Source organism: Girardinichthys multiradiatus, chromosome 11 (genome assembly GCF_021462225.1).
Source record: "Girardinichthys multiradiatus isolate DD_20200921_A chromosome 11, DD_fGirMul_XY1, whole genome shotgun sequence".
Lineage (NCBI taxonomy): Eukaryota > Metazoa > Chordata > Actinopteri > Cyprinodontiformes > Goodeidae > Girardinichthys > Girardinichthys multiradiatus.
Window position 1 is genome coordinate 44,383,208 of NC_061804.1, and position 20,558 is coordinate 44,403,765.

General features: G+C 40.2%; 1 protein-coding gene across 1 annotated transcript in view; it reads right to left on the minus strand.

Moving 5' to 3' along the window:
- Positions 1 to 19,191, minus strand: part of ntm (neurotrimin) — a 564,691-nt gene extending 545,500 nt beyond the window's left edge. Inside the window, exon 1 of the mRNA XM_047378903.1 lies at positions 18,955 to 19,191. Within this exon, the coding sequence (XP_047234859.1) occupies positions 18,955 to 19,015 (61 nt within the window). The 5' untranslated portion in view covers positions 19,016 to 19,191. The remainder of the gene's footprint in view (positions 1 to 18,954) is intronic.
- Between the last annotated feature and the right edge of the window lie 1,367 nt (positions 19,192 to 20,558).

Sequence of the window (20,558 nt, forward strand, 5' to 3'; positions counted from 1 at the left end):
CAGCCAATCAGTCAACCTCCGCTTCAGCGAAGGGGGGTTACATTACCTTGGTTCCACCTTCAGACCAACTGGGTTGAACCAACTCCAAAATTAACAGGAGGTAACAAATTCCTCCTAACTGTGACATGCAGCTTCATCAAGTGGGTTGGATGCTTGTCAGAAAAGGTTGACACCGTCATCCCAGCTGCTGCTGTTTTGCTGAACCAGATGAAGTCCTACATCGAACTCCCCTCCCCAAGAACAGAGCTTGTCTCCATGTCCGGGAAAGGAGAGACCAGTGTGTAGGACTAGTTAAATAGGTGAATGTTTCATGAACTCACACTAACATGCACTAATCGCTAACAACTTTCTACAACAGAATCAGTTAAACATATAACTACCTTCTAGGACACAGTATTAAACTGTAAGTTGGCACAATATTTTTCCCATTAACACTCTGCATGCACTGCATACCCTCACAGAAGTGATTAAGAATGATTTAATGGACACACACATTGCCAGAGATTTCATGCAAAATCTTATTAAAGGAGGTTGGTTCATTTGTAGACAGTCCCACCAAGGCACAGATACCTACTGGCCTAGTTCTGCTGAACTTAGTAGAGAAATCCTAAGTCCACCACAGCAGACACCTTGCAACCTCCACAAACACACCTGGCTTATAGCCTAGGTACTGCAATTCAATTACTCTTTTTCTCCCTCTTTTCACATCTAGATAGTTTAGAGACAAGAGTCATATTAAAACCCATCATCATTTGGAAGAGATAATGGTTTAAGCCTAAACCTGTTTTAAACAGTCGGTTTTTTTTAGATTACACACCGCATACAGGCAGGTCAGCCGTTTACAGGTCAGGATTGATTCCCCCACATTCATTTCCCCATGGTTCATAGCACCACCTTTGCCAATGACACAGCCAGGTTCCAGCGCCTAATGGAAGTTGGTTGGACGAATAAGCTAAGAACCATGCTTTTGGTTTTTCTTGGTTTGTTTTTGTTTTGCTTTATATATATATATATATATATATATATATATATATATATATATATATATATATATATGGTGTCTTTTATTGTTGTTTCAGTTTGTCTCAGGGATACCAAAGCTGATGACCAAAGAATGTAATGGTGATATGAATGTATTGTCCTGTATTTTCTCATTGAACAATGTAGAAAGGTATGAGTTAGTCAGAGTTTAGTCCTGCACAGGCTAACCTCTATCCTGCCCAGTCATAGGTTTTGAGGAACACAGAGACAGTTTTGTTTGTTCTGCTATGCCACGAATCCCTGATTGGTCAGCAAAGGACAGAATGGTCCCAGTAGCTTCAAATACTACGATTCATCCCACCCTTTGAACCTAGGGGGGAATGTTGAACCACTTATTTGCTGAATATTGGACCATTTGCACGTTGTTGGACGTCACTATGCCTTTCCAACGGCATCGGCCATTTTGTATCCAGGACAGTCCATTCCTACAGATCCCATCGGACATTGCGACTGATATGACGGGGCGCCCCAAGTCTGATGTCACAGGGCGCTATTTATGAAGGCGCCCATTTTGAACATTAGCTTTTCAGCTGGAGACCGTGGTACGTTTACGAACATCTGAAGAATCACCTGGAGAAGAGTCCCGAGTGGATTTAATTTATTCTCTCTCTTTGGCCAACGAAGAATTTATAACTGAGGTTTCTGGAATAAGAAGGCCAGAAATTTCACTTTGCCGATCGAAGACGTGGGTTTAACATGTAACTAAAAAACATGGAGTTTTGAGGAGACGAATCGCCACCGTGTTTTGTCTTGGTCTAGGACTGTGATGGTCAGATCATATTTTCCCTTTCGCCAAGGAGGCCAGAGGACGAAGATTGACCGCTTTTCCTAAAGTTAACTGTGGACGCACAGTAACTTCCAACTTCCACCCCATTCTCTCTCAACCCCACTCAGAAGGAAGACGACAACAAGTAAAACCCATCTTTTATTTATTTTTTTCTTAGAAAGTCTGGGCAGGGTAGAGGAGGTTTTAGTGCGATGAGATTCGCTATTTAATCTAATGTGTTCTGAATGATATGTGCATGTAACCTTTTTATTGAAACTTTGATGTGCCGTGTTGGATGCCTGGAAGCCACTGTGCTACCCAGCTTTGTGTGTGTGTTTTGCGGGGTTATTGAACACCTGAGAGCAAGCGCAGGTGCGCTGTGAGACTGGACTGTTAAAATAACCTCATGGTGAAATTCCCCATTTTCTTTGTCTTCAACCTCACTGCTTGCAAGCTTGCCACCAAATGTTTTATAACCCTTTGTCTGCTCAAGAGTTGGGGGAGGTTTTATGACTGAGTATAACTGAGTTACAGTTGGAGCTGCGCCCCCACCTCCACTCACCACCACACCCCTTTTGTCATATTATCATTTTTGCCATAACTGCTGGTTTGATCCCATACGCACCCACTGCTGTTTTACTTTATTGTTTAGTTAGATATTTTACCCCCTTTTAATGTAGAACTTTGCATGTTTGAGTAGGTGAAGATTATTAAATCGGAAGAGCGAGTGTATCAGGGCTGTGATTTAATAAATATTCACATAGATGGTAACAGAAGGGGTTCTGTGTTTATTTTGTGCAAGAGTGATTCGTCAGTCAAAATAAGGTTAAAAGTTCCACACGTTTCGGCAGAAATGGTCAATTAAACAGTGACATCTCTGGTAATAGTTATTAATTATTACTGAGTATTTAACGGTTGTAATTATCAAAGGTGTTGAGCCACAATTACAACACCAGAAGACATCTCTGGTCTCGATTCATAAATGAGGATTTTGGTTAAGAAATTAATTTTGTCAAATTATGATTTTTAATTATAATTATTGATAAACATTAATTAATCAACAATCATAATTCTAACAGTCCAAACTAGCCTGCCAACCAGAGCCACCACAGGATGAAACAGTCCCAACTCCCCAAATTCCGATCCCAACCCCATGAGCCCCCCACCCCCAATGAACCCCAACATGAATTTCCCCACAGGGCCAACCCCAACACAAATATTGAACACATGCCCCCAGACCCAAACACCATGAATCCCCTCCCCACAGCACAGGGGCACACCCCCGCAGGTAAGCTCCATTCCCGAAAAGCTGACGAAGCCACACCCACAAAAGCTCCACACACAGCCCCGCTCCAAGCACCCTGCTTTATTACAGGTCTGCCAGGTTTATTAGATTTATTCTGGTGTTTAGGTTTTTGTTATTTTCCTGGATTCCTAGGTTAGATGTTTTAGTTTGTATTTCCTTGTAGATCTGTTTCTCCCTGTTAATGTTCTTTAGTTGGTTCCATTGTTTAGTTATTTCTGTCCACTTGGATGTTTTGCTATTTCTCTGGATTCCCTGATCAGCTGCGTTAAATAGCCTCCCTCCTTGAGTTGTCATGCATCTTCTACCAGCTGCTCTTCATTCCTTCTGTTTACCTGCTTTGTTCATTGGTCCAGTCTGATCCTTACCCTAGTATTTACACCTTCTGGTTTTCATTGTTCTCTGTTGGACGCTCTGCGCACTTCCCCGTATCTATGTCTCTCTGTTCCTGCCTGTACATTGCCTGAGATCCGTGTTTTACATCAGTTATTAAAATATTCTTCAACTCTCCATGCAACTCCCGTCCTCCTGCTTGCGCTTTGGTCCTGCACCTCCAACTCAAAACGACCATCTTAGGACACTTATATTTAATGAACAATTTACACACTGATCTTAAGATGGGGGAGATTGTGGAAGTGTGTTGTTACAAGATAATGGTGTTTATGACCTGTATACATTGCAGCTGTTTTTCCCATCCTTTAGAGAGCAACATTTATTGTAACTAGGGAACCCCCAAAGAAAATAAAAAGAGAGGAACGGACAGATGGTTTTCAGAGCGGTAGGAGATTTGTAACTGAAAGCACATCTCTGTCCGTTCTCCTGGCAGCGAGTAAAATAACTAATTCTTTGTCTTTCTCTTCTTTTTGTGATGATTATAAGTATTTTAGGTTGTTTGAACCTGACACCCCGCCCCCACAGAGCAGGGTTTTCAGAGACTATCTTCAAAATTTCTGAGTAAAGAGGATGTTAAAAAGGTGTCTGCTGTCAACATCTAAACCCCACTGTGCAATTTTGTGGAACACTTGTGGGATCAGCTTTAGTGGTTTGCCCGTGTCCAGAACAACCACTTTGGCTGACTTATGACAAGTGCTAGATTAGGAATGGGATGTCATTCCACAACAGTGTGTGACCAAGCTTGTGACCAGCATGAGAAAGTACCAGGCTGTAAAGCTCTCCGATACACTACTTAGGCCCCTATTTGTTAAATGAATAAACACATAAATTGTTAATATACCTCATTTCTTCAAAGTCAAGTCACAGAATTCAAAAAAGGACACCAAACAAGTGTCAATTGCAGAATAACCTCTTTGCCACTGACAGGGTCTTACAGGTTTTTCATGGGTGTAACCCATTCAAGTGTGTTCCTCAACCCACAAACATTATTTGTGGCACTATTTGAAGGAAAATGAACAGGCTTTCCAACAATATATCATGTTCTGTCGAAAGGTTTGTTATTAATTATAAATAATTGACAAAACACAAATATATATTTTTTTAAAAACAGTTCTGACATAAACCACACCACTATAACATGGGAGAACACTTGAAGTTTAAACACAACAAAGAGAAGGCTCTACTGATATAAACATTGGTTTGTCATGTTTATTTGAGGGATGGATAATATTAGTAACTATTCAGAACTGTTTCACACTTTGTTAAACAATGAGCATATCCGCATGGTCACTATGAAGATAAGTCTACTCCTAGGAAAACACTCATTCTGATGACACAGTGGTAACATAAACATGAGGGTGTGCATTTGCCAATTCTGCAAGTCATGTGCTTTGAAATCTTTTCTACATGTCCAATGGATCAATGTGGACAAGTGTGCAAGGTACAATTCCACTGTGAGCAGTCTCTATAATTTCATGGTCAGTGACAGTTTTTCAATTCTGGTAGTATAATCATCTTTTTTTCTCCACTGTTGTATTAATAAGTTTTCATGAAGGGATGGTTGTTAAATGGAACTACAGCTAAATGTTTTAGTTTCTCCATTTAACATTTATGTGAACCAGTCTTCACTATCTGTGCATATATTTTACTTCAGTCAAAGAAAATTAGCCAAGCTGTTACTTGGATAGGACAGGACTTATTTAGCTGACACGAGAATGAGGGAAGTTTTTAAAGCTTATTGCTGAGATCTTGAACCTTTTTCGTCAAGTGTTTTTGAAACATTTTCTAGTATCTAATGAAGCTAAACCAGATCTAGTATGTGTATTACTTGACGCGATATATGAACCTGAACTCAGGTTTTCAAAGAGATGTCTTTCTGTCTTTGTTAGCTCCATGATGATTTTACTTCATTTGAAACTAAACACAACAACTTCACAAACTGGGTGGGTGGAAAATGTAATGTCATCATAAATTTAGGAAAATATATAAATCATAAATATAATAAATATAGGTCTAGATGGCGTTTTTTTTAATTGTTTGGATATTTTTCCTCTCTGGTTTTGAACGTTCTATTTTCTAAAGGTTGATTATAAAATCCGTGTTTGAGACCTATTAAATAAATGATCGGTAAATGCCAGTAGCCACTGTCACCTTCCTAAGTCATATTACTTAGTGTTTATGAGTTGTTATTGTTCCATTACTGCCAATTTTAACATACAGTGGAGAGAACCAGTATTTGATACACTGCTGATTTTGTAGGTTTTCCCACATGAATGCAAGCCAATATTGTGTCACCCTGTACTGGCCCTTTTCTTTGTTTTAAAGGGTTGAAAACCTCTGTCTGGGTGGCAGTGCAGACGCCACAGAGTGTTGTAGTATTTCATGGAGACCAGATGTGCTGGTAATGCATCTCCACTGATGAAACCAGAAACTGCTATTTAAAAAAATAAAATAACAATTTGCATACAACTTTGAAATATTTAAATGAATTTTTCTAAGGAACTACAGTGTGGTGAACAAAGTATTTCATACACTTCCAAATTTGCAGGTTTTCCCACTTGCAAAGCCTGTAGAAGTCTTAGGTGCTCTTCAACTGTGAGTGACGGAATCTAAAACAAAAATCCAGAAAACCACATTGTGTGATGTTAAGTAATTAACATGCATCTTATTGCATGACATTTGCGTTCAATCACCTAACAACCAGTAAGAATCCTGGCTCTCACAGGCCTGTTAGTTCTTCTTTAAGAAGCCCTCCTGTTCTCCACTCATCATCACTTCTGCGATTGTCTCGCCTGTCGCTCCTTCCATCACCAAAGAAAAACAGCTTAGCTCTTGTGGCTGTGAGCCACGACACATGACAAGAGCTTCAATAAAGTTTTAGTTTATAACGTGCCTCATTTAATATTTTGTGTCAGTAACAGTAACGATGTAACGTTGAAAAAAGTAATTTGTTTGATTACTCCTTACTGAAAAAAGGAACGCCTTTAATTCAATTCAATTCAAAGAGTAACGCCGTTTATTTTAACGTCGTTATTCCCATCACATAATGCAGATGGCTATGAGTACATACCTATCTGCATTAAGGGTATGCACCTTTTATTGTGTTTTGTAATTGTGATTGATTTCTCTTGCTCTCTGTGGAAGACACGCGTTTTCTCTCCCTCCCTCCCCGCTGATCCTTGCTTCTGCTTTTGTCTGTATTTTTCTCAGAGCCTCGCTTTGCATATCCTCCAAAATTGTAAATTTTGGATTTGGTCAGCTGGACTCTCAACGTAACTGATCAAATTTTTTCAATGGGAAGACAGGGTAAAGGAGAGCCCCCTTGTCCAGACAGGAAGTTCTTCTCTCGATACACAATGGATTCTTGGCAACAGCGAAAAGATTGTGTGCCTGACTATGATGTCGGTCGAGGACGTAGACGATGTGTACATATCTGGACTTTTGATGACAGGATTTCTGTTTTTTGGAGTTGGAGGTTACCTTGCTTATCGAGTGATTCACAAAATGTGGGCGGCTGTTCAAAGCATTCCAAAGCTGCCTGCAATGTTGGATGGATTCTGTAGAGCGATCAACACTCAAAATCGCAAGCTGGACACGATTATTTAACAGAATTGCAGCCTGGCAGCGGTTGGACACAGAGGTAAAAGGATATAATCTTGGAGAAGTTGTACACTCGAGATCTACAGAAAGTACCAGAAATTTGGCTATTTGGATTTGCACTTGAGACATACCAGTAAAACTCTTGAAGTGGTTGGAAATTCACAACTGCCTGAACCACAACATTTATTGTTTTTTTAAATCTGGCGTCCCAGATGCCTTGGCAACTTTTGCTAACTGGCAATCGACAAAATATCTCCTGGATGTTATATAAACACGACGCTCTTCCCCAGCACTCCCCTACCAGCTGTGTGCTGATAGGACTATGCGGCAGATTGATAAAACCTCCACCTCTCTTCTCAAGGACAATGGTGCTTCTATCAGTGTTGACAGTCTAATTCTTGCAAACACACTCAGAGTTATGTATTCGCACCCTCAAGATTCCACCATACCCTTGCTAAATTGTAATTTATGTGTGTGTTGCTTACCCCTGCTGAGGTTTTTTGTACTACTTCAGACTGTATTCTGCTAATATTCTGAAATATGATTTTTTTTCCTCCTATTTTACTTTACATGAATGTGTGATTTCATTACTTTTCATAGATTTTCAGATTTCTCAGAAGGATTACCAGCGAAAGCCAAATATTATTAGTATTTGAATGTTTGGACCTTTCTTCTAGCACAGAATGAATTCCTTACCACAGAGGACTTAATGATCTAATTACCTCTATTAGAAAGATGGATTAGAACCAGCTCTTACCAGTAAACCCCAAAGGATTATTATTGTCATTTGATTTGTTTTTCTGTGTTTGTGTTCCCTTACAAGAAGGACAAATTAGTCTGTTTAGAAATATGTTGAGTCGGACAGTAATGGCATGGAAACTAAAGGAATGGACAGCATGACATAGCTCCTCCCCCAAGGGCGGATCTCAAATGCCCCAAATGTCCAAGCAAAACAAACACAACCTGACCAGGGTGGGCGGAGAGGGTCTCGGTTTGCGGGCAACCGCCATCGTCCCTTACCTAACCAGAGTTCAAGACGGACAACCCGGGTGGTCATCCCAGACCAAAGGTTCAGGGAGGAGGGACAGGACAATGAAGACGGTGAGGTCCAGGAGGCGGCAGCAACAGCAGGGATGGGACCCAGGCAGCTGGCGATGAAGAACCAGCTCACCTGGCGGTCAGCATCGATAGTCCAGCAGCAAAGCATGAGACTGGTGGAAACGCCTGATGAACTCTCGCAGTAGCTCGTCCTGGCACCATCATCGGGGTGACCGATGCACCCGAGGCCAGCTCGGCATAGCCGGGATCCTTCTCAGATCCACCAAAAACGCGGCCCGCAATGGAGGTCTGTGGCGGTGCTCCAGGGATCTGCGACGGGACTGGTGAGGCATGGCAGATGAGGGTAGTGCATCCCCGAACCCCCCAAAGACAAGAAGAGGGGGAAGAGACAGCTCTCTCTTGAACCCGTCCCGACCAGGAACTGGAGCAGACTGCGGTTCGTCCACCAATCGCTCAGTAACTGGAACCGGAGGTGAAGGCTGCTCAGCTTCAAGCTCCTCCCGAATAGGAACAGGTTGCGGCTCCTCCTTGAACCACCCAGGAACCAAACCGAGAAGCGGCTCATCCACAAACCACTAGGGGTCGGAACCAGGCAGTGGTTCGTCCTCGGACCGCTAAGAAACAGGACCAGAAGGTGGAGGCAGCTCGACCTCAAGCTGCCCCAGGACAGGAGCAGGAACAGATTGTGGCTCGTCTCCGAACCACTAGGGGTCGGAACCCGGCAGCGGTTCATTCTCGGACCGTTCAGGAACCAGACCAGAAGGTGGAGACAGCTCGACCCCGAGGTATGTTTACAATTTGATTAATTTACACTGCTAGCTACTTCACACTGTAAGGCTGTGTAATGCTGCATTATGTGATACCGCTGCATTATGTATTAAATATAAAAAATCCTGGCTTCAAAAACCATTGTCACTGAAACCAGATTTTGTAATAATTGCCATAAAATGTAATAAGAACCATTAAGACCTTTGGCAAGAGTTTCTCCTACATTATATAATAACATTATTACATTTTGCGGTATCTATTACAAAGTGGGGCTGTTGCTTTTTTTTTTTATTGTATTGTTATTATTACTATTAATGCTGCAATTATGCAATAAATGATCTCAAACCAGTGTTTGCATTCATTCTAATCAATATCCGTTTATGAGCTATAGGAACCTTAGCAACCTGCGCTGTAAAAACAAAAAGGAAAATGTTTCTCCTAACATTAAAAGAAAGAAGCATTCTATCTAATAATATAATGCAAATTGAACAGAAAAGATAATTCCCTAGACTGTAATATTCACATCCCTATAAACAACAATTCACTTGACTGGCCAAAACTGTATAATGGACTTTACCAGGAGACCTACAATCATTGGGAAAGCAGACAATGTTGTGGTGTATCACACCCAAACAGTTGATGAAAGGCTCATCTCAGCTTTCTGTACTTACATCATCTTCAACCTGGCATACCCAAGATACCTGAAGAACACTCTAACACCTTTGTTCCTCCAAAGGTACACTGAAAGAATATTTGAGGATGGGGACCAGCCTCTACCGTTAACTGTCACCAGGAAAATAAATCTCTATTGACACTATGCCTCATCCCTACCATTGCCCCAAAAGCCCAAGGAGGGCTTTCACCTTGATTAAGCTGATGAAGCTGATTGACAGTCCACATTTATGAAATATGAGTCTTTTAGACGACATGTGTACAGAAAACAGAGTCAAAATTTTAGGTCCTAACAACGAATGTGATGAAAGTGAAGGTGAGCTTGACATTGATAACTTCGGTGTACCTTTGACAGAAAAAGTTATTGAATCTCCTCCCTCTTATGGTGAGCTGTTAATTAGTTTTAAAAAAAATCTTAAAGTCTTTTAAAATGCAGAGAAAAATCATCTTCCAGTTTCTGTTCAAGAGCAGATTGTTGATAATCTTAAATTTTTTATGTGTTTTTTTCAAGGAGAATTATGATGCTTTTATTGGTTACCACATGCAGAAAAGTGGTTTTGATATCTCAAAGTCTCCAGAACTGGAAAATGTTCCAGTCCCTTCCATTCTAATGATTTTTTTAGCGAAGAAATAAAGGCTATTCAATCTCCATATTTGATGAAAAACCATTGCAAATCTAAGCTTGATATGACTGAACCTATCCATTATAAGTTAAGAAACTCAGTAGGAAAAACCATTGCCTCATATTCATATGTACCCATTAATAAAGTGCTGAAAAGTTATTGTTCACATGATGACATTCAGGATAATATCTTTTCTGAGCATAATCCAAAGATGGACAATAAGTTTCTAACAGACTATTGTGATGGCAGCATTTTCAGACAACACCCCTTTTTCAAAGCTCATCCAAATGACTGCGGCTGCCTTCTTATGAAGATGAATTTGAAGTAGTAAATCTTCGAAACAAACACAAACTATGTGCATTTCATTACAGCGTAGGGAATTTGCATAAAAGGCATAGATCTCAGCAGAGACATATAGTTAGCATTGTTGGTACGGTACTCATTTGTTAAGCAGTTTGGCTTGAATGTCGTCTTAAAATCTCTACTAGATAATCTTGAAAAACTTGCCACTGTTGACTTTACACTGAAAATGACACTGAGCACACAGTTAGGGCTGCTCTTGCAACTTTATCTGGTGAGTGGATTCACAATGTCATTTAACTCTGGTAGAATTTGTTGCTATTGTATGGCTACTTATGATGATATTAAACACTTGTTCAAGGCAGACAGCTTTGTTTTAAGAACATCTGAGGTTCATCAGTGCCACCTTGCACCCATTCAACAGAATCCTGATAATGAAGCAACATATGGTGTTAATAGTTCCACTCTTTTTGACAAATTACAGTATTTTGATGTTCCAAAAGCTTTACCACTGGGCATAATGCATGATCTGTTGGAGGGTATAATTGTTATGAAACTAGTCATTTGCAAAGCTCAAACAGAAAAGCACATAACAATAAAATAGATAAATAAAGAACTGCAATAAATATGCATTGGTCAAAATGACAAAGCTAATAAACCAGTGCTTTTACCAGAGAGATTACAGAAATTTGGTGTCACTGGATCTGCCTCTCAGAAATGGTGCCTTTTTAGGTTGTTGCCTTTTCTGCTGGCACACAATGTAAATATTAGCATGTTTTTCTGTTATGCCGTGAGATTTCTCAGTTTGTCATGGCACCAAAGGTGAGAAGAGTTAGGGCCTGATCTTCAAAAGGTTTGCGTGTACTAAACCGCACGCAAACCTGTATGCCTCCGCAAAGCTACAAATGACGTGGTAATCGGATTGCGTGTGCAAAATCAACAGAACTGCAGGCGCAAACCTTTTAGCGTGTCTGCCTTCATGAAAATGCAAAACACATGATAATGACCCAAATGTGCAAATGCATGGGACAAGGATGTGCAACCCGCACATCGCAATGCAATTTTCCAAACCTGAAAGGGATTGCGGGCAGAATTTTAGTGCGTGAATTTAGCACGTTTGAAATTCAGTTGCTAACTGAGACGCAAAAATGTTTTCTGTCTTTGGCCAGAAGGAGGCATAGATGAAATGTCAGACGATATGGAGAAATAATCTTCTGTACATGTGCCAACAGATTTGGGTTGGTAAAAAAACAAATAGACGAGAATAGAGGATTCTATGTATGATTATCTAAACTCTGATTAGGAGCCAATCACAAACAATAGCCATGATATAGAAACTCCTTGAAACACTTTTTTCTTGCGTCTTGATCATTCCAGCATAACTTCGCTGTCAGTGAGATCATCTGCTGAACACGCATAGAGGTCATGGAAATTACGAACATTAACCCTTTAAGTACCGCCATAGCGCCGGCGCTATGTTCCTTGCACGGCCGAAATAGTATTACCGTAACTCCGTGAAAGTTCGCTCAATCTGAAAACTTACAACGCTCACAGAGAGCTGCGAATCACTGCTTCCTGTCGACTTATATTCTTGGGTGTATATTACGGTAATGTGAACCCTACCGCGAAAACCGCAGCTTTGAAAAAAGACGAGAGAGGGAGAAAAGGAGATAGAAAGAAGTATGGAGTAAGCTAGCATTAGACAACGTTATATAGTAGGTATTCTGAGTGTTTCTGCGCGTTTCTGGTTGTGTCTACATTTTACAAGACACACATATAATGTATGGAAGACCGGCAACGACTATAAAACGGCCGCTACGGTTCATAGAGGAGAGTGGCGTGGAGGATTCCTCTTCTGAACTGAGGTATGTTTTTAGCATAAATAGTTTGTAAGATTTAGAACAAATTTTGTGTTTAGCTCAATTTTATCATTATTATTATTTGCCAGAAAGTGTTTATGTAACATAATGTGAGACACATCTATTATTTGTATATTACAATGATAGAAATCATTGTGTTTGCTGCTACTGTAAAAATGAAAGATTTTCATTTGTTATCCATTCTACTTTCAGCACTTACCCCACTGATGAAGAGTCCTCCGGTGACAGGTACTGACATTTTGCGTTGTATATAGTTATTTATTTCTCATGTGTAAAATGAGGAAAAATGAAGCACTTGTAATTGAAAAAAACTTTTTCAGTTTGGAGAAATTTAAGCTACACTGCAAATGATTTTGAGTGTGGGACTTGACAATTTTTCCAATTTTCTTCCATCAGCGTTCTCTCTTCTGATGAGCAGCCATCCTGCAGTGGTCCCAGCCATGGTAACTTCATCTCACCACAAGGGAGAGGGAGATGCTCTCGTCCCATCCCACCAGTCACCCACCAGTCACCCACCACTAACCTGACCCCACAAGCAGTGGAAATCCAGCTTCCCAGCGTTTGACCAAGGGACGGCATATTTGCAAACTTTGCAATAGGTGCCCCAGCTGGATGTGCAAACTTTTCAATGCACCACTGTGTCTGCAATCAGACAGGATCTGCTTCAAGCAGTTCCATATTGAACTATGCTGATTCCCCTATCGTTTGACCGCCACTTTCATGCATACAGAGTAAAAGTTGATGTAGAATGAACTTTACTGAAAGCAGGAGATGAAATGGACTTTCAGGCAAAGGACATGTACTCAATTGATGACATTTTGTATGTTACAATTCGACATTGTGTGTAAGTTTCTAATGAAATGAAAAACCTGAAATGTGAAAATAGAAAAATAAATTTTCATTTTGTACATTACCTAAGAATGTGTGAATGTGGTGGTTTGGGGTGGTTTTATACAGTTAAAAGTAAATGAAGTCATTTTTGTCTGTTTCTTTTTTTTTTTTTTTTTTTACTTTTCTAAGAGGGTACAAACATTGTCACCAAAGGTACAATTCTGAACTTATGAGATACAATCTATAAGGGTACAAGTAAGTACCCACTGTTGAGGGTACAAGCAGCACCTTTGTGGGTACCACCATAGTGATAAGCCTTTGTACCCTTAAAGGTTCAATTAAGTAATTTTTTTTTCTAAGAGTGTAAAGAATGATGTTTCCACCTCCATGCTTCACGGTATGTACAGGTCCTTCTCAAAATATTAGCATATTGTGATAAAGTTCATTATTTTCCATAATGTCATGATGAAAATTTAACATTCACATATTTTAGATTGATTGCACACTAACTGAAATATTTCAGGTCTTTTATTGTCTTAATATGGATGATTTTGGCATACAGCTCATGAAAACCCAAAATTCCTATCTCACAAAATTAGCATATTATTAAAAGGGTCTCTAAACGAGCTATGAACCTAATCATCTGAATCAACAAGTTAACTCTAAACACCTGCAAAAGATTCCTGAGGCCTTTAAAACTCCCAGCCTGGTTCATCACTCAAAACCCCAATCATGGGTAAGACTGCCGACCTGACTGCTGTCCAGAAGGCCACTATTGACACCCTCAAGCAAGAGGGTAAGACACAGAAAGAAATTTCTGAACGAATAGGCAGTTCCCAGAGTGCTGTATCAAGGCACCTCAGTGGGAAGTCTGAAGGGAAGGAAAAAGTGTGGCAGAAAACGCTGCACAACGAGAAGAGGTGACCGGACCCTGAGGAAGATTGTGGAGAAGGGCCAATTCCAGACCTTGGGGGACCTGCGGAAGCAGTGGACTGAGTCTGGAGTAGAAACATCCAGAGCCACCGTGCACAGGCGTGTGCAGGAAATGGGCTACAGGTGCCGCATTCCCCAGGTCAAGCCACTTTTGAACCAGAAACAGCGGCAGAAGCGCCTGACCTGGGCTACAGAGAAGCAGCACTGGACTGTTGCTCAGTGGTCCAAAGTACTTTTTTCGGATGAAAGCAAATTCTGCATGTCATTCGGAAATCAAGGTGCCAGAGTCTGGAGGAAGACTGGGGAGAAGGAAATGCCAAAATGCCACAAGTCCAGTGTCAAGCACCCACAGTCAGTGATGGTCTGGGGTGCCGTGTCAGCTGCTGGTGTTGGTCCACTGTGTTTTATTAAGGGCAGAAGATTTCATTTTTCAGCACAACCTGGCACCTGCTCACAGTGCCAAAACCACTGGTAAATGGTTTACTGACCATGGTATCACTGTGCTCAATTGGCCTGCCAACTCTCCTGACCTGAACCCCATAGAGAATTTGTGGGATATTGTGAAGAGAACGTTGAGAGACTCAAGACCCAACACTCTGGATGAGCTAAAGGCCGCTATCGAAGCATCCTGGGCCTCCATAAGACCTCAGCAGTGCCACGCTGATTGCCTCCATGCCACGCCACATTGAAGCAGTCATTTCTGCCAAAGGATTCCCGACCAAGTATTGAGTGCATAACTGTACATGTCGTAACCCATGGCTGGGGTCCCAACACACAACTGACTCAAATGTACATACTTTCATAAAGGATATTAACACTTATAGTAAGTGTTTTATTTTCTACTGTTTTATCAAACAGGACAGTGGCATTTTTAAATGATATATTCCTCTAAATAAGGGCTGACATGTTCCAGCCCTTATTTTGTGCCTTTAATAAAATTTTGCCCTACAGGGAAAGCTTTTGAGGATTTTACCTTGTCTGGACATGCAGAAAGAAACATGAGTCAAGTCAGCCACTGACTACAACACAGCAAGTACAATGTTAACTTTAAGCAGGATGTATATGGGGCCTTTGAAATTAGTGCTTTGTCTGTTTAACTTAATAGCTTGTGACATTGGACTATCACTGTTGTAACTTAGGGTTAAGAGTGCACCTATGCAAAATGTGCTCTACAGTTAGTTTTGGTAATCAATGATATTGACTACAAAAAAATGTTAATGGTAAATTTGAATGGTCACACATATAGAACCACGTAAATATTTTTAGAACTCAATGCGCAACAGAAGTAAAGATGTGATGGGAAAAGTATTGTTTCCAATGTCTGCCAGCAAGCTAAATGCAGACGGCGCCAAACAGAACTCATTTTACATAGCAGTACTACTCTGATGCATTAGCATCTAAAAAAGCTGTATGCCTACTCTGGATTTGTGAGGTGCAGTAAGTAAGTAAACACATCAGTAAGTGGCAGAGCGGTTTGGTGCATAATTTTAGGCACGTCAATTCACACATTAACACAGGTTGCTCTGATGTGCACTAAACAGGTTAATCCACTTTAGCCTGTAGTAATTTCTTTTAAAAAAACGATGAGGCTTGGAGATAAAGTGAGTGATAAAAAGATAACTGGGAATGGTGGTCAGCAGTCAGACACTTCCGCAGGTTACTATGATTGAAAAGGACAATACTTTTTTACATGTTTCACATATCGTTTTTACATTTTCATCAAGTTAATCTAGTTAGTTGCTGTTACTGTTATGGTATGTGTTTATGTAAGCTAAAACAGTACCTCATGAATGACAGCTGCAAAATAAATTTTATTTTTGTTCTGTTTGCTAATGTATTAGAAGAGAAACGGTAAATAAATAAACAAGATAAACAAGGTACCTGATTCAGAATCAGAATCAGCTTTATTGCCAAGAGGCGACTGTGGCTCAGTAGGAAGAGTAGTCGTCTTGCAATCAGAAGGTTGTGGATTTGATTCCAGCTTCCTCCTGCCATATGTCGATGTGCCCCTGGGCAAGGCACTTAACCTCAAGTTGCCTACCGATCTGTGTATCGGTGTATGAATGTGTGAGCGTTAGTGAGTGCAATTGGGTGAATGTGGCGGTAGTCTAAAGCGCTTTGAGCGGTCTGTATGACTGAAAAAGCGCTATATAAGTTCAGTCCATTTACCAAGTTTGTACATACAAACAAGGAATTTGACTCCAGTACACTTTGCTCTTTGGTTTTGTTTTTGCATTACAGAATATACATATTTACAATGTACAATATACACATATATAAATAAAAAGGTGCATTTGCAACATCTGTATGCTGTTGTTTTGTACTCTAGCAAATAGCAACATGGATTGTTATTCTACTCTATATATACATTCATTCAGCCAATTTTCAATCTCCATTTTTAGTAAAGCTTTAACCAGTCATTACAATTTTTAACCGATTTATCTTACCATAACTAGATACAGTATAAAAACAGCATAGACAATATTTGTTTTTGAGCCTGTCTTGAGCAGCCATTCATTATTTATAAGAGAAAGGGTCAAAGACCATGTTGTGTGTGAGATAAAATAGTTGCTGTAGAGAAGGGTTTTTCTGTTTTAAAACAAAATATTTAAGGAGTTCACATTTTTAATTATCTTTAGCATTTTCTGTTAGGGGTTATCTCAGTTAGCCTGAAAATGCTCCCAACATCTTCAAATTCAAGTCATGTCCCATGACAGACAGAGGTTTAAAGCTTAAAAGGCTAAAACAAATTAACTTTGCAATACTTCTTTGAGCCTTTCGGTTATTTGCTTAAAGTATTGCTCTTTTGCAGTCTAAATGAAAAGCAGAAATGTTTCTACATGTTAGAGGAAGCAGTTTCATGTTAAATAGCCCCTTAAACCTATGTTGTTCCTCTGATTTAATTTTTAAATTCATCAATTGTAATGAAAAAATGTAACAATGAGTCTTCTTTACTCAGTAACAGGTTCCACACCTAAGAGTGCTGTTGTCCATGGAACCTGGTATCGCTTACATATAAACGTGTTCACTGATCAGACAAGGTTGGATTTTTTTAGGGTTCCAACCGGCCAATCCGGAAGAAAATTGGCCAATTCCAGTCACCATCCAGTTTCTCAGTGCACTGCTAGTACAGCTAAGGCTATTACTACCTCTACTGCTACTACTAACTCAGTAATGATACTTACCTCACTCTGTGTTAAATAACTTGTGTTTGTAATAAAGGTGTTTGATTGATCTAGGAAAGTTAAAGACTACGTCAGTCCAGGTCATGCACCCAGCACTGGCATCCTGACTGGTTTGCAGCTATGCAGGCCCATACACAACAACCTGTGATGCACAGTGTATTCTGACAGCTATCAGAACCAGATTTAAGTTCTTCTGAAATGTGAGATTCAGTAGCTCATTTGTTGGATCGTACTACATGGCCAAGCCTTCCCTCCTCATATGCATCAATGCCCTGTCGCCAATTAACCAATGGTCCTTCCTTGGACAACTTTTTATAGATGATGACCATGTCAGACTGACCCCAACACAGCTGCAATTTTGGAGATCTTCTGATCCAACCTTCTAGCTCTGTGGTTGCCAGCCTTCTCAGTTTCCGACACCCAACTACTGTTCGAGTATACAAGCATTTACTAGTAAGTAAAATAAACTGGGGTATAACAACAATGCAAACTGCATCAACTACCAATATATCATTATAATTTGTTTGCAAGAACTATTTTGTTTCCATTGGAAAATGTATATATTTAGTATGTTTGTACAAATATTATTTTTGTTATCGACTTTCATTTCTGAGGAGGACCTGAGGAGCCCCTACTTACCTAATTCCGGGACTCACTGTTCCAGCCATCACATGTTGGTCCTTGTCAAATTCCAATGCATATGTTAACTCATTTCCCAGCTGCTAAACACATCAGCTTTAAGGACAAAATGTTCACTTGCTGTCTTTGATTTCATTATTTTGCTGATTTATCAATTCACTGGTGTATTTAACTATTCTATCCAGACTCAAGGGATAATTATGGAAGGGCAAAGAGGAATTACAGAATATGTGTACACTGATAATTGAGCTTAAAAGTAAAGAAGGATAAATCCATAACATTTAGATAAGAGCTGATAAACCACATTTAACATTTGGACTGTTTTAGGCAAAGCTACGCATCAGCCCTCAGTCTGGTACCTGAGGGGACTTTAATGACAGGTGTAGACAAGGTTAGACAGACTGAGCTCTTCCATTGTTCTCCACTCAGAGAGTAAAGCTGCCAGAGGAGAATACACGGCTTAACTTGTGTGACCTGACCATGCTGTCAATGTGGATTAAAGAACTAATGCGTAATCAACTTTGCAGCAAAGAGAAACAGCAAGGAGAAAACACCAGGGAAAAGGACAGCCGCTGCAGGTGTATCACAGTGACCCCTGGCTGCATGCACGCTTCACCTCCTCTCTCTTTTATACTTATTACTGATATGAAACATGTAAACAATAAAAAAACTAACAACAACCTGATTAGTCAGGATCATCTGGACACGATTAAACTTTTACAGAATACTCACAGGATGCAGCCCAACAGAACTGCTGTAAAAATACTTCAAGAAAGCCAAGAGCGCTCAACTGCATCTCACTAATCGCTTTACTGAAGTAGAAGCTTAGCCGGCTGTCATGATGCGGTCAGAAAGGAGCAAACGCCTTCCGAAACATCAGCAAAGCATCACATTAATTAACAGCAACCTTACTGCATACAAACCACACATAAGCGACAATAAGAAGTATTCCAACATTTACCTTGCTCCATGAACAGGATCGTCATTCCGATCAGCACAGCCCAGTACACCGGATTCTTCATGCTGTCAGTCGATCGGCTGCCTGCTGGGGTCGACTCGGAAATCAGCGATCTGTGAAAATCCAAAAAAATCCAGTTCTCCCAATTCTTCCAGTCCTCCGAGCTGGCTGTTAAACATCTGTCGATGCAGAGCACAACAAACTCCCACCTTCACCAGCGAGGATCCAAGCAGAGAAGGAGGGAAGTTACCAGCAAAGGCGGCGATCTCTTCCGGCTTGTTGCTATCAAATAAGAGACACCTGCTGATACTCAGGTGTTCATTATGAGAGGCTTTTATTTTGAAGCGCAAATCAACCCACATCCGGCACTAATTTGATCAATTAGCCAAAGTAGCGCTAATACCGGCCACTTTTCTTCTGCTGTTACTTAGACATTATTGGCCTTTTTGTAACTAGCTCGATAAAAACATACAAGCAGTTTCCCGTACTCCCAAGTGTGTAAATATGCCCAAATTGTTAAATGTGTATTTAATAAAAATCGAATATTAGAAGGTTTTGCTTAAATTGCTATTGAAGGTCCAACAAAGGCCAGAGATTTTCATCGGGATTATATCTTCTGGGGCCATCAGGAAGTCAGGATCAGTATTCAAGTTTTGGGTCACAACCTGACCCAAAACTGCGACAAAACAGAGAGGCAACATATTGTGTTTTATTGAATTATTAAACATTATTATTAAATAAAAACTTTAGGCAAGAAACCTACCGTTCATGTCTGTAAATCACTTTGTTTTATGATTGAATGAGTGAAAAACGCTTGGATAAATGAGTGAATCCAAAGCAAAATGACAAAAAGATGCTTCCTGGCTCAGAGGCTGCCAACCAAGGAACAGCACCATGCCCTGATGGGCTGGACCTCCAGTGGAGTTCTGTTTTACGCTCAACTAACTTTAACGAGAAGAAAAAGACAGAGCGAGACAAACTAACCAATGTTTTGAGAAATATAGATAGGATTTACGGCTCTTTGAATTAAGTCATATTTAGCGGATCTATTTTTATTCAGTTGTTTAAAAGACTCGCTAATTTTTGTATTCATTTATTTTTAAGAAGCCAGTCCAGAGTAACTCATAGTCATTGGGAAGGTGTAAATTATTTACTGACTCGGACTTGGCGGTTCTTGCATGAATGCCAGCCTGGACATACAACTGCTTCGATGGTCTCAACAGAGAAGTTATTGAAGGTTATTAAAGCTTTCATTCTCTCAAACAAAACAGGTGTTTTTATAAGGCTTTGCTCCATGAAAACCCCAAAAACTCAAACAAACAGAAGAAAGTACACCAAAATCATCACCAGCCTGACCTTTACAATTCAAACCATAACTTTATAAATAAAATTAGTAACTTGACAAAAAACAAACACCACCTCACCTTGAGTAATCATGATATTTTTGCAAGGAAATGTGCCTACTCAAAACCAACTAAAATCCAGAAAACCCTTTCAAGCTTTCAGGGGAAAATGGTTTGCAGCCCAGTCATGTGACCTGCTGTCAGCAGCAAACAGGTTAGCCTACTTAATACAAGGGGGCCCAACTCACTAAATCTACTTGCAAA